This window comes from Balaenoptera acutorostrata, chromosome 6 (genome assembly GCF_949987535.1).
Source record: "Balaenoptera acutorostrata chromosome 6, mBalAcu1.1, whole genome shotgun sequence".
NCBI classification, from domain to species: domain Eukaryota; kingdom Metazoa; phylum Chordata; class Mammalia; order Artiodactyla; family Balaenopteridae; genus Balaenoptera; species Balaenoptera acutorostrata.
In genome coordinates this window covers 14,395,035-14,409,337 of record NC_080069.1, presented here as the reverse complement: position 1 = coordinate 14,409,337, position 14,303 = coordinate 14,395,035, and the positions used below count along the sequence as shown (strand labels likewise).

Below are 14,303 nucleotides of genomic sequence, written 5' to 3'. Positions count from 1 at the left end.
CAACGTAGAGAATATATTTCAATATTGGGGGAGTGGCTTTGAGCAAAACTCAATATTGTAGGGACATATTGTTATCATCTGGAATTTTCCTACTATCTCCTGGGTAAGAACTCAGTAACTGATATCTAATTTTACATCATTATCTACATAATTAGTAATATTTTGGGGGGACCACAACATCCCACTCAAACGTCTCCAAGACTTTAAAAGTCCATCTGTATCCAATCATTGTATCAATAATAATGACAAGGCAGTCAAAACAAAAGGAAGATGGAAGGGAGGCAAGTTTCAGCTTAAAAAGAAATATGTCACATTCCTAAGATGTGTAAGAGCGTACTAAATATTAATAGTTTGTTTCAGAAAATGTTTATAGAGAACTACTTTGTGCCAGGCACTGTGTTAACTAGTGCTTATTTTTAAAAACTTTGAACACGAGTCAGTCCCTGTATTGAGAAGCTTGTATTCTTGCATGGATGGTAGGCAAATATATAGATTATTTCAAGTGGGACAAATAAAAAGTGATATGGGAACAGCAGGCACAATTGGTCTAAACCGTGGGCTTCAGGAAGGATATTCTGGCGGATGTATAGTCTGAGAATTTTCACTAAAATAGTATGTGTTGGCTGTGTTTCAATAAGACATTTCCTATAATAAAGAGCCCAGCTACTACTCTGCTGTAACAGTAAGACAAGAGTAAAAAAGGTAAATGGACCTTGAGTCCATCATTTACATATTTTTTTTGTTCTAAATTCTTCATACAACTTTCATAGCTGTTCTACCACTATGCATTGATATGATTGATCTTTATTTTTAACTCATCCTATTTCTAGCACTCCTGCACTAAAATTCAGTAAATGCAGCAAAACCCAGTACCAGCAATATCTCAAGGATTACAAGCCAACGTGCATGTTCAATATTCCATTTTCTGATAAGTTAAGTGATTATCCATATTGTGGAAACAAGAGGTTGGATGATGGAGAAGAGTGTGATTGTGGCCCTGTTCAGGTATTTGCAAATGATGTTGCCTTTACATTTACAAAGTGTAACCTCCGCTAGAACCTAGACAGGGATGTAGCCACTAATCAACCATGGTAATTCTTGTAAAGCTTTAAAAACTGTGCTTTAAAAAAAAATGGAAACAAATTGTTGGTGCAGCCTCAATGCAAGGTTTCTTACCAAGTCATGTAATGATCTTGCTGGAGATTCAAAGCATCACATTAGCCTGGTTTATACATTAATTGGCTCTTCTTGTGAGAAGGGCTCATAGGTGTCGTTAAGTCTGATCTCTCATGCACAGCAGGAATCTGTTCTACAAAATCCTTCACAGTCAGTCAATCGAGTTTTACTCAGGGTCTTATGAAGCTAGTCTATATCCCTGTTGACCAGTTCACATTATTAGAAAACTTAATTGAGCAGAAACCTTCTAAACTTACACATATTTATTGCAGTCTCTGGTACATTTAGAATAAGCCTTGGAGGCATATTTTAAATTAATTCTTATTCTGCTTTTCTCTAACATAGGAGCTTTTTCTTTCAAGAGCTCATCATATAGGTATGTGTCCTAGATAACGACTTCTCACATTATCAAGTGCTCATAAATCACCTGGGCATGTTGTTAAAATGTGGATTCTGATTCAGTAGGTCTGGAGTGGAACTGAGATCCTATTCCTACCAACCTGCAAGGTTGTCTAAGGCTGCTGGTCCAAGGAGCACATTTTAAGTAGCTATGCTCTAGACACTGCACAATTCAAAATTCATTCTGGCCATGAAGAGACTCCAAGATCAGAGCAGAGGCAGCGAATGTCCAGAGGTTACAGCTTCTATTTTTCAAATGTCTCAGATTAAATGGAAAGAGAATCCTAACTTTGGAAAGTGATGCTTTTGCCTATGTGCATTTTTTGAAATGGTTTTACAGTTTCATTCCAACACTTGAAGTACCTTACATGACAAGATGCAGACAATATTTTGCAGTTTTAACTTTGTTTCAGCAGATAGGGTCTAAGTGTCCATCCTGTTATTATTATCTAATGATGCATTTTGTTAAAAGTTCAGCCCGAAATATTTAGCATCTTGAGAAAAAAATAAAATCAGAAGTTGTATTATCTCACACCCAAGATTTAGCATGAGAAGCAGCAGGACTCTTCCAGAGAACAGAAGTCATCAGGAGAATGGAAGGTCACAAACTTTGGGCTTTGTATGCTACCAGTGAGAATCATTAGCTGTGGAGTACTGAACAGCACAAGGGAAGGAAACAAAGTAAAAGTCCCAAACACCAGTTGCAAGCAGTAGTCTTTGTATACATATCATAGCCAAGGACCATGCATTTGGATTTAACTCTGAAAACCAATTATGGCTAAATTACATAGAAGCACCACAAATTAACTCTTCAAACAGGAGCCAAACTACAAACCGCTTCTAATTTTTCATTTTTGATTATTGCCAGGAGTGCACTAATCCTTGCTGTGACGCACACAAATGTATGTTGAAGCCAGGATTTAGTTGTGCAGAAGGAGAATGCTGTGAATCTTGTCAGGTAAGATCCTTTGCTAGGACCGGGTTTCTCTGTTTTCAGTTTATTAAGTATACATAGAACCAAAGAGTCGTCTGGCCACTGAATGACCTTCCACCACTAATCCCAGGTTGGAGCTAAGATTGCTCATACCCAATACAGCCTCTTCTGAGATGCTCAGACTTCTAAATACTAAGCAGTGTTATGGTCTGGGGAGTGGAGAAGCAGGTAAGCAGTGCTTGGACTTTTAGGAGTGGAGTTATACGACTAACATTATCCTTGCTTTTTTTGTCGATCATTACCAACCTATTTCACCTCAGCTGAGGGGGAAAATGGCATCCCAACGACAGTGAACTGAAAGGGAAAAGGGTTATCCTGGAGTTGGAAAGTGATAGTGACCAGCAGCTGGAGATGTATTCCTAGGAAAGATGACCAGAAGTTCAAATGCCTCTGTCCAAGGGTTTACTGACACTTCTTTCACGCCACTGGATTGTGAACTGACAAAGGAAAGGAAGTGTGTTTTATTCATCTTCAAATCTTTCCAAAACCCAGCACAAATTAAATGCATACTGAATGGCTGAATGAGAGAGAATATTTCCATGTCGTGCCCTCCAGCAGTGAGAGGCTGGGTATTTTTTTAGTTCATCTGAAAAGATCTGATTTACTGGGAGTAGTGATTCCTCATTAGAGTCAGGCGTTCCCAGTTGTGCGTGTACGGTGGGGTGGGGTGTGAGAAAGGGATGTACTAAAGGGATGAAGAAGGAAAGATGAACAGAACATATGCTTCATGTCTCCATTTTATGTCCATTCCAACTCTTCCCAGTGCTGCTCTAATACCAAATTTCAAAAACACCAACTTGTCGTTCCTAAAATTACATAAAAACCAAGAATGCGGGCTTCCCTGGTGGTGCAGTGGTTGAGAATCTGCCTGCTAATGCAGGGGACACAGGTTCCAGCCCTGGTCTGGGAAGATCCCACATGCCACGGAGCAACTAGGCCCGTGAGCCACAACTACTGAGCCTGTGCGTCTGCAGCCTGTGCTCCGCAACAAGAGAGGCCGCGATAGTGAGAGGCCCGCGCACCGCGATGAAGAGTGGCCCCCGCTTGCCGCAACTAGGGAAAGCCCTCGCACAGAAACGAAGATCCAACACAGCCAAAAATTAATTAATTAATCAATTAATTAATTAATTAATTTTTAAAAAAACCCCAAGAATGCTAGTAATTCTCAGTGGAATGGAGAGGGAAGTCATGATCCATCCTTAAAACTTTTTTAGATAAATTAAATGGATCACTCTCCTTACTTCCTCCTACTTATTGAAACTTTCCTAACCTATGGGTGTCCAAGATTCAATCTCTTCGTTTTTCCTCAACAGTTGAAAAACGCAGCGTCTATATGCAGACCAGCAAAAGATGAGTGTGATTTTCCTGAGATGTGTACTGGCCACTCTTCCGGGTGTCCTAAGGACCAATTCCAAATAAATGGATTTCCTTGCAAGAATGCAAAAGGCTACTGTTTCGTGGGGAACTGTCCCACCCGGGATGATCAGTGCTCTGAATTGTTTGATAAAGGTGAGAGACAATTACAGTGAATGATTGATAAAGATAATAGCCGTTATTTCTGTTACTGTCCTTTAGGAATCTGGGGACAAGATTGGAGATAATGCCATTTGTGGCAGATATTACCTGGCACCTTTCTGAATAATACCTTTCATATTCATTGACTTTACCTCTAATATTAACTGACTAGCTCAGTATGTGGGTTAAGGTATGTTTGTTTCTTTTTTATATCCATAGTCCTTCCTAAAATATCCTCCTGAGGCAATAGGATAGTTTTTAAGTAATTTATTTGTCCCATTCTGCTTCACTGCTACCTGACACTGAAATTTCAATTATATTAGAAAAGTAAGGCATTTTATGATTTGTCATATTCATGCTTTCATTGTTTTACTTTTATCATACAGTTTTTGGGTCCCAGAGGCAAAAGACAGTTCTGATATCTGCTACAAGATGAATAAAATTGGAAATAAATTTGGATACTGCAAAAGCAAGAAACACATACTAATTCCTTGTGAAGAAAAGTAAGTGCCTTGTAAAGAAAAGTACGTGCCCTCTCAGAGTGTTTTGCAAAATCAGAACAGCTCTTGTTCTGACAGCTGCCAGCCTGTTTTTACTGAGGAGATTAGGAAGAAAGGGAAGCAAGAAGGGAGACAGCACACATCCCTGATGGAATTAACTGGCATTTATGTTCTGTATTTTGTAACTGAAAGTCATGGAATACAAGGAGGAAAGATGGGAAAGATTTAAAATTCTTAGGAAGAAAGGGAGGAAAAGAAGGTACAAAAAAAGAGAGAAAGAAGCAAACAGAAGGAGGGCAAAAATAAGTAGAAAAGGGAAGAAGAGGAAAAAAGAAGGAAAGCCATCAGAAGAAAGAAAGGTAGATGCTGAAGTTGAAGACAGAATGGGAGAATTGGATGTTAGATCTGATTTTTAAAAAGCATGTGCTGACTCCCACTTCTGGGTTTCTGACATTTGGCAAGGCTTTCTGTGTGCCCCAAAACAGGATTTGGACTGAAAACAACAATAATAAAAACCTAGAATCAAGTTCAACTTTGCTTCTAAATATAATCCTAAAAATGGGCAGTAGCTTAACTTCTCTCACTTCCAATTGCTGCCTAATCTGTAAAGAGGAGGTTATAATAATAGCAACTTCATAGATTTGTTGTGAGAATCAACTGATGTGCTCCACGCAAGAAAGAGTAAGAAGGAAATCTTAATATCCTGATTAAAGTTATGCTAATTCAAATTACTAATAAGAAATATTCTCCTGTAAACTTAGCTAATATTGCTTTATGAGAATTACATAGATATCATAAAGAAATACAATCATTTTACATCTTTGTCTACTCATCTCAGTTTCCAGGTTCAGGAAACAGGGTCCAACAGTTTACCCAGCCTCTCCTGGGCTCTGACAAGCCTGGTTTAGAAAAAAGTGACCAGGCCACTTCACTTCCAACCTAGTCTCTAAAGTTCTATTGTATTTCTGGTCCCAAGTGTGAGAATACTCTTCCTTTCCTTCAGAGATATCAGATGTGGAAAGATATTCTGCACAGGTGGGCAGCATTCTTCTGTCCTTGGAGAAGAAAAGATCTATCACCTTAAGAAGCCTCTGAAGCAGAATGCCACTGAATGCAAAACTTTTTTTTTATATCACGATTCTAAGGATTTTGGCCTGGTTGCTCCTGGAACAAAATGTGGAGATGGACTGGTAAGGAGAACGCCCTTTGTTTTATTAAAACTGCTTGTCCAGTCACTTAAAACTTCATTGGATCCTATAAATGGTTCCAGAGGGCTTATATACGAGAACACAGAAAAAAACTCTGCAGTATTTTTTTAATTGAGCAGAGTAGCAATAACACTATAGTAAATATTCATTTTGCTTAATATTTGTTATACAAATTATGAAAATATTATAAATGTGCTTAATTAGTGTCTTACAGTAGATGCTCAATAAAATTATAGACTGAATTTTTAAAATTTATTTGACTATGAAGTAGCCATAGAATCTTCATTTATTTTATTCATTCAGACATATTTACTGGGCATATACTATGGTGCCAGTGTCTGTGCAGGACACACTTGATGTAAAGATGAGTGTACTTGAGAATTTCGTAGATTAAATTAAGTGTATCACTACAATCCAACTCAGCTGTTTTCATGGTGATGTGATCAATGTGCACGAGTCCAAAGGAAGTGACTGACTTTACTTGTAGAACACAGAGTGGCATCTTCTGATGCCATTAAATGAGCGACATTTCAGCTTTGACTTTATGGACAACATTTTTCAACACACAGAAGATGAGAAAAGACTTTTTAAAAAGAAATATACCTACACTATACGCAAAGGTTCAAGTGTATGGCACAGACAGGTAGCTGACAGTTTCAGAGTGACTGGCGCTCCGAGTGAAATGGCAAAAAATTAAATTGAACAGGTAGAGTGAAGCCTGACTGGAAAGGCTTTATCACTCCAAGATGAAAACCTGAGAATGTAAACTAAAAAAAGCAGCCATCTCATCAAGGTTTATAAACACAAGAATATTTGAAAAACTATAACGCTGTAGAGAAAATCAGCAATTTTGAAGTTGAGCCGTTTCTGTGATACGCACCACCCCCCGACACTGCCATCCACAAGCATTACAGTACCATTCATATAATGAGATAGATAAATGAATTGGAAAGTAAAAATTCAGCATGTAAAAGCAGAACCAGAATTTAATAATTTCATAGAGACCTCTATTTCAAGTCCATAGATTTAATTATACAGTTTCCCATTAAAAGGACTAAATAAACATAAAAATGGCGAAGAGTTAATAGCTGTGAAAATTTGGGTATGTGTACCTACCCAAACTAGAAAGTTCAAGGACGTTCAGTAAGATAGAGTATACGCGGCATTGGTTTGAAGAAAATACCGAATAATTTTTTACTCACTTCAGGTAAGGAAAATCAGCCAGAGGTACAAAGCAAACATATGACATCCCCTTCATAGAATGGCAGGGATTCAGCCAAGAAATTGATAGGGGAGCAGTTGTTAAGGAACACTTCGCGATTGTGCAAACACATCACGACCATGTGCCACCACATAGAGTGCCTAATTCCTTCTAGAGAAATCTTAGTACAGAAGTGCACCACTCACAATGGTACCAATTCTTGAACCAATTCCTATTGAGGGAATCTATGCACAGCAAACACTAGTCTGTAGAGGTATCACAAAGACACTACTGACAGAATTTGTCATTTTCATATTTATTCTGAGATACTATTTTTTAGACTTGAGGAACTTTAAATGCCTAAAAACATTCTAGTTTCTCTTAGTAGTTATTCTTTCTGGGTAAATTTTAATTTGGCATGGGAAAAGAGGACAAACATATCCCATTACCCCTGGGTGCCCTTTTCCTTAGTTATACTACAGAACTTACAACATAGATAAGAAAAAAAGATGAAAAATAAAAGACGAGAGACGGTAAGAGAGAAAGATAGTAGACTGCAGAGAGAATGAGAGTAGAGGAGAGAAGAGAGGAAATTAGTTAATTCTTTCATTCTCTACCACAGAAGAATTGCTCAAAAACTGTCTCTGTAGTTATCTCTTTCTTAAACATACAGAACAGCAAAATCAAAATAAAATACATCTCAGTATTTTCCTTTAGTTGAGCCTGAAATACTTGAAGTGAGGTTTACATGGGTTTTAAAACAATGTTTCTCAGTGTTCAATCATGTATATAGAAAACCCATTCTATAAGCATAAGGAAAGAAGATAAACAACAGGCATAAGAGAATTCAGTATGGTGAACAAAGGAGACCAGTCTGAGATATCAAAGATGATAGTCTCCTATGAAACAGAAACGTTTTTAAAAAGAGGAAAATCCTTTAGAAATAAGTTAAATTTATATTTTATACTATTTAGAGGGATATTAAATCTATAAAAATGATATAATTTGAAATCAAGAAGCACTGCCTTCAAATTGCAAAATGAATCATGATTGCCTGTTTATATGCAATTTATGCAGTAAGCCACGGAATAGAAACTCCAGGAAAAAAAAAAGGAAATTGGAAGCTAAACTTCTTAACACAGAAAAATAAGATAAGGAAATTTTAAAAAATAAAAGAAAATGAATAAAAGCAAGAGAAACAGTGCTAAGAAACCTGATACAGTGTTAATAGGAATTCTAGATAAAGGAAACAGAATAGAGGTAAAAAGATGTAATTAAGGAAATAATACTCAAAAATGTCTCTGAGCTTAGGAATGCATAAAGTAAAAACTCAGTACCAGGAAAAAATCACAAAAATAAATGAGCATTTAGACTTACCTTCATATCATGAAGTCAACAATAAAGAAAATGTTCTATGAGCACAAAAGAAGGCAAGTATTATGTTTCAATAGGAAAAATTATCACGTTACCATCATATTTATCTCCAACAAAAAATGCCGGAAGATAACGCAGCAAAGTCCACAGAGTTTTGGGAAACAGAAATATGGTGACCCTAAAACCATATATATAACCAAGCTATTATTCTGAGTGTAAAGTAATAGAACAACACCCTCACAACCTTATGAGTAAGACAATATACAGTAAAATTAGACAGCATTTATTTTCTGAAAAGAAAAATAGTCAAGTACTCCAGCCAACTGGAAAATGAATTTAAATTGAAGTGATATCTGCACTTTCGTATTCACTGCAACATTATTCACAATAGCCAATGGAAACAATTTAATGTCCTTGGACAGGTGAATGGATAATGAAAATGTGATTATATATGTAAATATATATATACACATATATGTGACTTTATATATGTGTGTGTGTGTGTGTATATATATATATATATATATATATATATATATATATGAATATTATTTAGCCTTAAAAAATAGAAATCGTTTTTAACAACATGGATGAACTTGGAGATTTCACTTATGCTAAGCAAAATAAGCCAGACACAGAAAGACAAATACTGTATGATCTCACTTATATGTGGAATCTAAAAAAATTAAAGTCACAGAAGCAGGAAGGAGAATGATGGTTGCTGAGGATGAGGGGTAGGGAAAACAGAGAGACATTGGTTAAAGGGTACAAATTCTCTGTTATGAAATGAGTAAATTCTGGAGATCTAATGTAAAGCATGGTGACTATAGTTAATAATACCATAATGTGTACTTGAAATTTTCTGAGAAGTAGATCTTAGGTGTTATCACAAAAAAAGTAACTATTTGAGGTGACAGATGTGTTAATTAGGTTGTTTGTGGTCATCTCACAATGTATAAGAGTACCTAAAGTCATCACGATATACCCTTTAAATATATACAATTTTTAATTGTTAATTATACCTCAATAGAGTTGGAAAAACATTTCCAGATGTCAGCTTTTTTTCTAAAGAAACAGGTAAAAATAAAAATAACAGTCGACAAATAAATGAGCTAAGATAAGCCAGGCAATAACCACAAGCAACAAAACAGCAGTAATTTGGTCATAAAACTTACCCCAAAAGACGAGCATAATTTAAAACAAAAGTAATAAATATAAATAAGAAGATTAATTGATTTTGACAAAATGCTCAACCAGCAACTGTGAAATAAACAATCATGGATCCTTATCAAATCAGAAGAAAACCTTATAGAACTAATAGAAGAAATTGCTGCAATTACAATGGTGGAATCTTTGATAGATTAACATTTGAAGAATTAATAAGGACACAGACATTATAATAATTGTTTGTATACAACAGTATTTGAATGTGCAGTACACATTTCAAATAACCATCGAATATTTATAGACGATTTCTTCTTCCACAGAAGATTCTACATGTGGTTTTTCACAATAGAACAAATGATGCAAATTCTAAGAGCAAGTAATTCTAATTCATCTTGGTGACTTCATTTCTAGGTGTGCAGCAATGGTGAATGTGTGACTACTGCAAAGGCCTACAATTCAACCAATTGCTCCTCTCAGTGCAATGAAAATTCTGTAAGGTTTGACTCCTTTTAAAATTAGTATCTTACCAGTCATTTATTTACACAAGACTTCATTCCTGAGCCCATGTATAAGTGCAGGTGTGCACATGCACGTGTATGTATGTATGTATATATGTATGTATAGTGATTTTTAAATCAAATATGCATTTGGGATCCATTTTTTTCATGTATCATCAATAATATTGATCCAAAAGCCAAACCAAGTATTATACATAGATAATGCCAGTGTTGCAAGTATATGTCATCATTGGACAGGTAATCCAGAAACCCAGGAGCTTACGTATGAATGAAGTTTAAACCTGAAGTTTAACATTGGATCTATCATAATTTCACTTACAGTTAAATTACACCAATATCAACATTAGCCTAAAGCTTTTGAGAAAAACAATAGAAGCAATTTTTTTCACTCATTTAACACTGTTCAATACTAGCAGTACCTAGCAGTTTCCATGTGTGGGTAACATCTTTCCTAAGCCAAATTAATCAGTAACACGTATATAGAGTTGTACTCTTTCAATTATTTTACATATATATTAAATTTTAAAAGCTTCATAACAACATTAAAAGATAAGTACTATTCCTATGCCCACTTTTAGACATGGCGAACCAGTCACACTGATGGTATGTGCAAGGAAAAGCTGAGAATTCGATACAGAAAGAGTGTGTGTTCTTAACCATTACACAATGCTCTTTGATGAACTAAACATTATGCCATCACTTTTTTCCCATGTTAATATTATCTCACTGTTACTAAACCTAGTTAAGAGTCTCCTCTTTGGCTATGACATGTCCAGCTCTAGCCGGGGCTGTTCATTTAATAAGATTTATGGCTTCTGCAAAAATAAGTCAAACTATCTGGCTCACCTGGTTTTGAATTTGTCAGGATCATTCTCTTGTTCCAAGGTCATCTTCAAAGATAGCTGCTCCTTGTATTTCATTTGCTTATTTTTCCCAACGCTGATTTTGGTATGCAGTTTAGTTAATTAATCAATAAAAAGTTCATGAGTGTGTGGGTGTGCGTATTTTTGGGTGTGTGTGTTTGATGTAGAGCTGGCACTAAGCTAAATGAGCTGCAAAACACAACTTACGTCAGTCATTTGATGAATTATGATTTATGGCTCTTCCAGGTGGATGACGGTGAACTTGAGTGCCAGTGCGAGGCAGTACAGGCATCTGTGGAATGGGAGGAAACCTTAAATGTTACCAGTGAGCAACCTAGATTAATATAATATCTTGCATATATCAAAAGCCTCACCAGTGAGAATGCTTTTTGCTTATATGCTAAGTCTACTACACATATGTTGTATTTCTGTATGGATCTGTATGGTCTTCTTGGTACTTTGGATATTTAAATACCCAAGTTTGAATTTACCAAAATTTCTTTTTAGAATGAACGTATCTCCTTCTAGTTAAATTTGGATGAGTTCTTCTAAGAACCCATAACACAGTAAGGCCTTTTCTATAGTCAATAACTGACAATCCAACTTCTCCTGCTGACTGTGATTCCCTTAAACACAATGGAATCTTGGGTGGAGTGCTAATTGTTAATACAGATAATAATTTGTGCAATATTTTGGCCTTTTACTTTATTTAAAAAAATAACCGGAGGAGGGAGAATTAAAGCCCTTCAAGGAAGGAAGAAGCAGAATGGTTACAGCTCAGTTAAATGTTAATATTCCATTGTCCTAAAGTTGATGTCCTGGCTGAAGTTCATGTGTTTTAATGTTACAGATATCTCCATCCTGGTGGTTGTTCTCATCCTGGTTATTATTGGTGTCGTGGTTGTCATAGTATTAATTCGTTACAAAAAATGTATTAAGTTGAAGCAAGTTCAAAGGTATGTCTGTATTCTCTGTGTGTTGAAGGGGCCCATGACTGAGATTATGTAAGCTTTATGGCCATAGAGATGGGAGAAAAGTATAAGCCTCTTACTGAAGACCAAGTAAGAGTAGTAATAAGTCAAGCTTTTACACACTTTGCTCTCATTTAAATGTTTATCCCAGTGACTCCCAAACTTTGCTGCACACTGGAATCAAAAGGGATTTAGGATTGACAGACACAGACTACTATGTATAAAATAGATAACTAATGAGAACAGACTGTATAGCACAGGGAACTCTACTCAATGCTCTGTGGTGACCCAAATGGGAAGGAAATCCAAGGAAGAGGGGGTATTTGTATACGCGTGGCTGATTCACCTTGCTATACAGCAGAAACTAACACAACATTGTGAAGCAACTATACTCCAATTTTTTTTAAAAAAGGGATTTAAAAAAATACTAAATTTGATTCCTCCATCAGGTTTAATTGTTATAGAGTGTAACATGAGTATCAGTCTTTAAAAAATCTCCTAGATGATTTAATATTAACCACAGGCTTACCTCATACTTTAGCTGGTATCAACATTCAATTCCCTTCTTGGCAGCCCACCGAGAGAAACCCTAGGAGTGGAGAATAAAGGATACTTCGGTGATGAGCAGCAGACAAGGACTGAACCCATCTTACCTGATATTCACCCCCTACATGTAAGAAAATATCATTTGCACTAGTTAATCAATTTAAAAAGTAGTTGTATGTATGTTTGAAGTGGAACTATCCCTAAGCTAAGTGAGGTGGGAAATGCAGAATAGTCTAACATGATTCCACACCAATAACCTTCAGTTGACAGGTGGGGAAGGAGAGGATGGCAGGACTCAAACATACCAAGACACTATTTCAGAGCAGAATATATTGGTTAAATAAAATACTAATTTGTGCATGACTGGAAAAATGTACAAGCATAAACCATATTCTAGGATATAAAACAAGTCTTAATAAATTTAAAAGAATTGGGGTCATACAAAATATGTTCTCAAAATAAAATTCTATTAGAAATCAGTATCAGAAAAATACTGGGAAAAATCTTTTTCTCGTAAAAACTTTAAAATGTACAAGACTAAATGATAGTGTTAAGAGATAAATATTCGGGGGTAAAAGTATAATCACATGCAAGGAGGAGGTCATTATTTTAAGTTGGGAAAGTGGCTAATTTGGGGGGAGGAAGTGGGTGACAGTAATGATAGGAAACTTGAAATGGCAAAGTTTTATTCCTTAATCAGTGCAGTGATTGCAAGGATATTTACCTTAAATGGTTCATTAAGCCATGAATCTGTTTTGTGTGTGTTTTTTATCTCTATTGTATTTTCCCAAGAAATGACTAAAAATGAATAAGGGCAACAATGCCAATTATTAGTGGGGATATAGAGAGTAAAAACTCTCATAAAAGCTAATGAAACTTTAAATGGTACAACCAATAGGTAAAATTCATACTATACCCTAAACCTGATCATATACATTCCCTGTAATCCAGCAATTCCTGTCATTATGAACACACCAAAAAGAAATGTGTACATGTGTATATCGGAAAACATCAACAATAATGTTCCAACAGCATTATTTGCAAAAAGTGAAAATAATACGAATGTCCAATAACACTACAGAGAAGGAAAAATGAACAAACTACTGACATTTACAACATACTATTGTATGTGATATCTTACTATCACATACTCCTAGACAACACACCAAACCCAAAAGCAAACTGTATGATTCAACTTATATAAATTCAAACGGACAAAACTACTCTATGGTATTAGAAGTCAGGGTAGTCATACCACAGGGAAGATTTTCAGAGGGCACAGTAAAGTTTTATGTTTTGATCTGGGTGGGGTTCGGTTACCCATAGGTGCTCATTTTTAAAAATTCACCCACCTCATACTTTCTGTTTGTACATTTCTTTGTGTATCTTTTACATTAAAAGAAAAGTTTATTAAAATAACACCCATAGCAATATACGAAAACCTAATAAAAAAGCTGACAATCCTGTAAAAGTCCCTGCAAGCAGTGGCTTGTTCAGCACCTTTAACAACAGCTATGATTTCCAATGCATCTGACTCAGTAGGAAAAAAATAGATATATATATGAGTGCTGGTTAGGAAGCTACAAAAGCATTCCTTTTAAAAAAGTTAACCAGTGAAGAAAGAATTTGCGATAAGATTATACCGATGAAACTGCCCACTAGGACCTAAGTCTTGAAGGAAGTATGAACTGATCATTGTTACATGCAAACGCCAGTGAAAATATAATGGTGTTAGTATTTTTAAATTAGGATTTTTTTTTTTTTTTTTTTTGGTTAGTGGTAATCTTGCTCCACGGCGCCAGAGATTTTGAATGCTTTGCCCCAACTCTCCATGTCCCGTAAGCCCTGTGCTTTTTACTGCACAATATTAC

The 14,303-nt window shown here is 35.8% G+C and overlaps 1 protein-coding gene across 1 annotated transcript in view; it reads left to right on the top strand.

Annotated features, from left to right (window-relative positions):
• The window catches only part of ADAM7 (ADAM metallopeptidase domain 7), a 43,923-nt gene that overhangs the window by 26,559 nt on the left and 3,061 nt on the right, over nt 1-14,303 (top strand). The window contains exons 12-20 of the mRNA XM_007192792.2: nt 831-1,005; nt 2,444-2,533; nt 3,883-4,078; nt 4,485-4,587; nt 5,588-5,774; nt 9,946-10,026; nt 11,162-11,240; nt 11,766-11,871; nt 12,460-12,559. Of these exons, the coding sequence (XP_007192854.2) occupies nt 831-1,005; nt 2,444-2,533; nt 3,883-4,078; nt 4,485-4,587; nt 5,588-5,774; nt 9,946-10,026; nt 11,162-11,240; nt 11,766-11,871; nt 12,460-12,559 (1,117 nt within the window). The remainder of the gene's footprint in view (nt 1-830; nt 1,006-2,443; nt 2,534-3,882; nt 4,079-4,484; nt 4,588-5,587; nt 5,775-9,945; nt 10,027-11,161; nt 11,241-11,765; nt 11,872-12,459; nt 12,560-14,303) is intronic.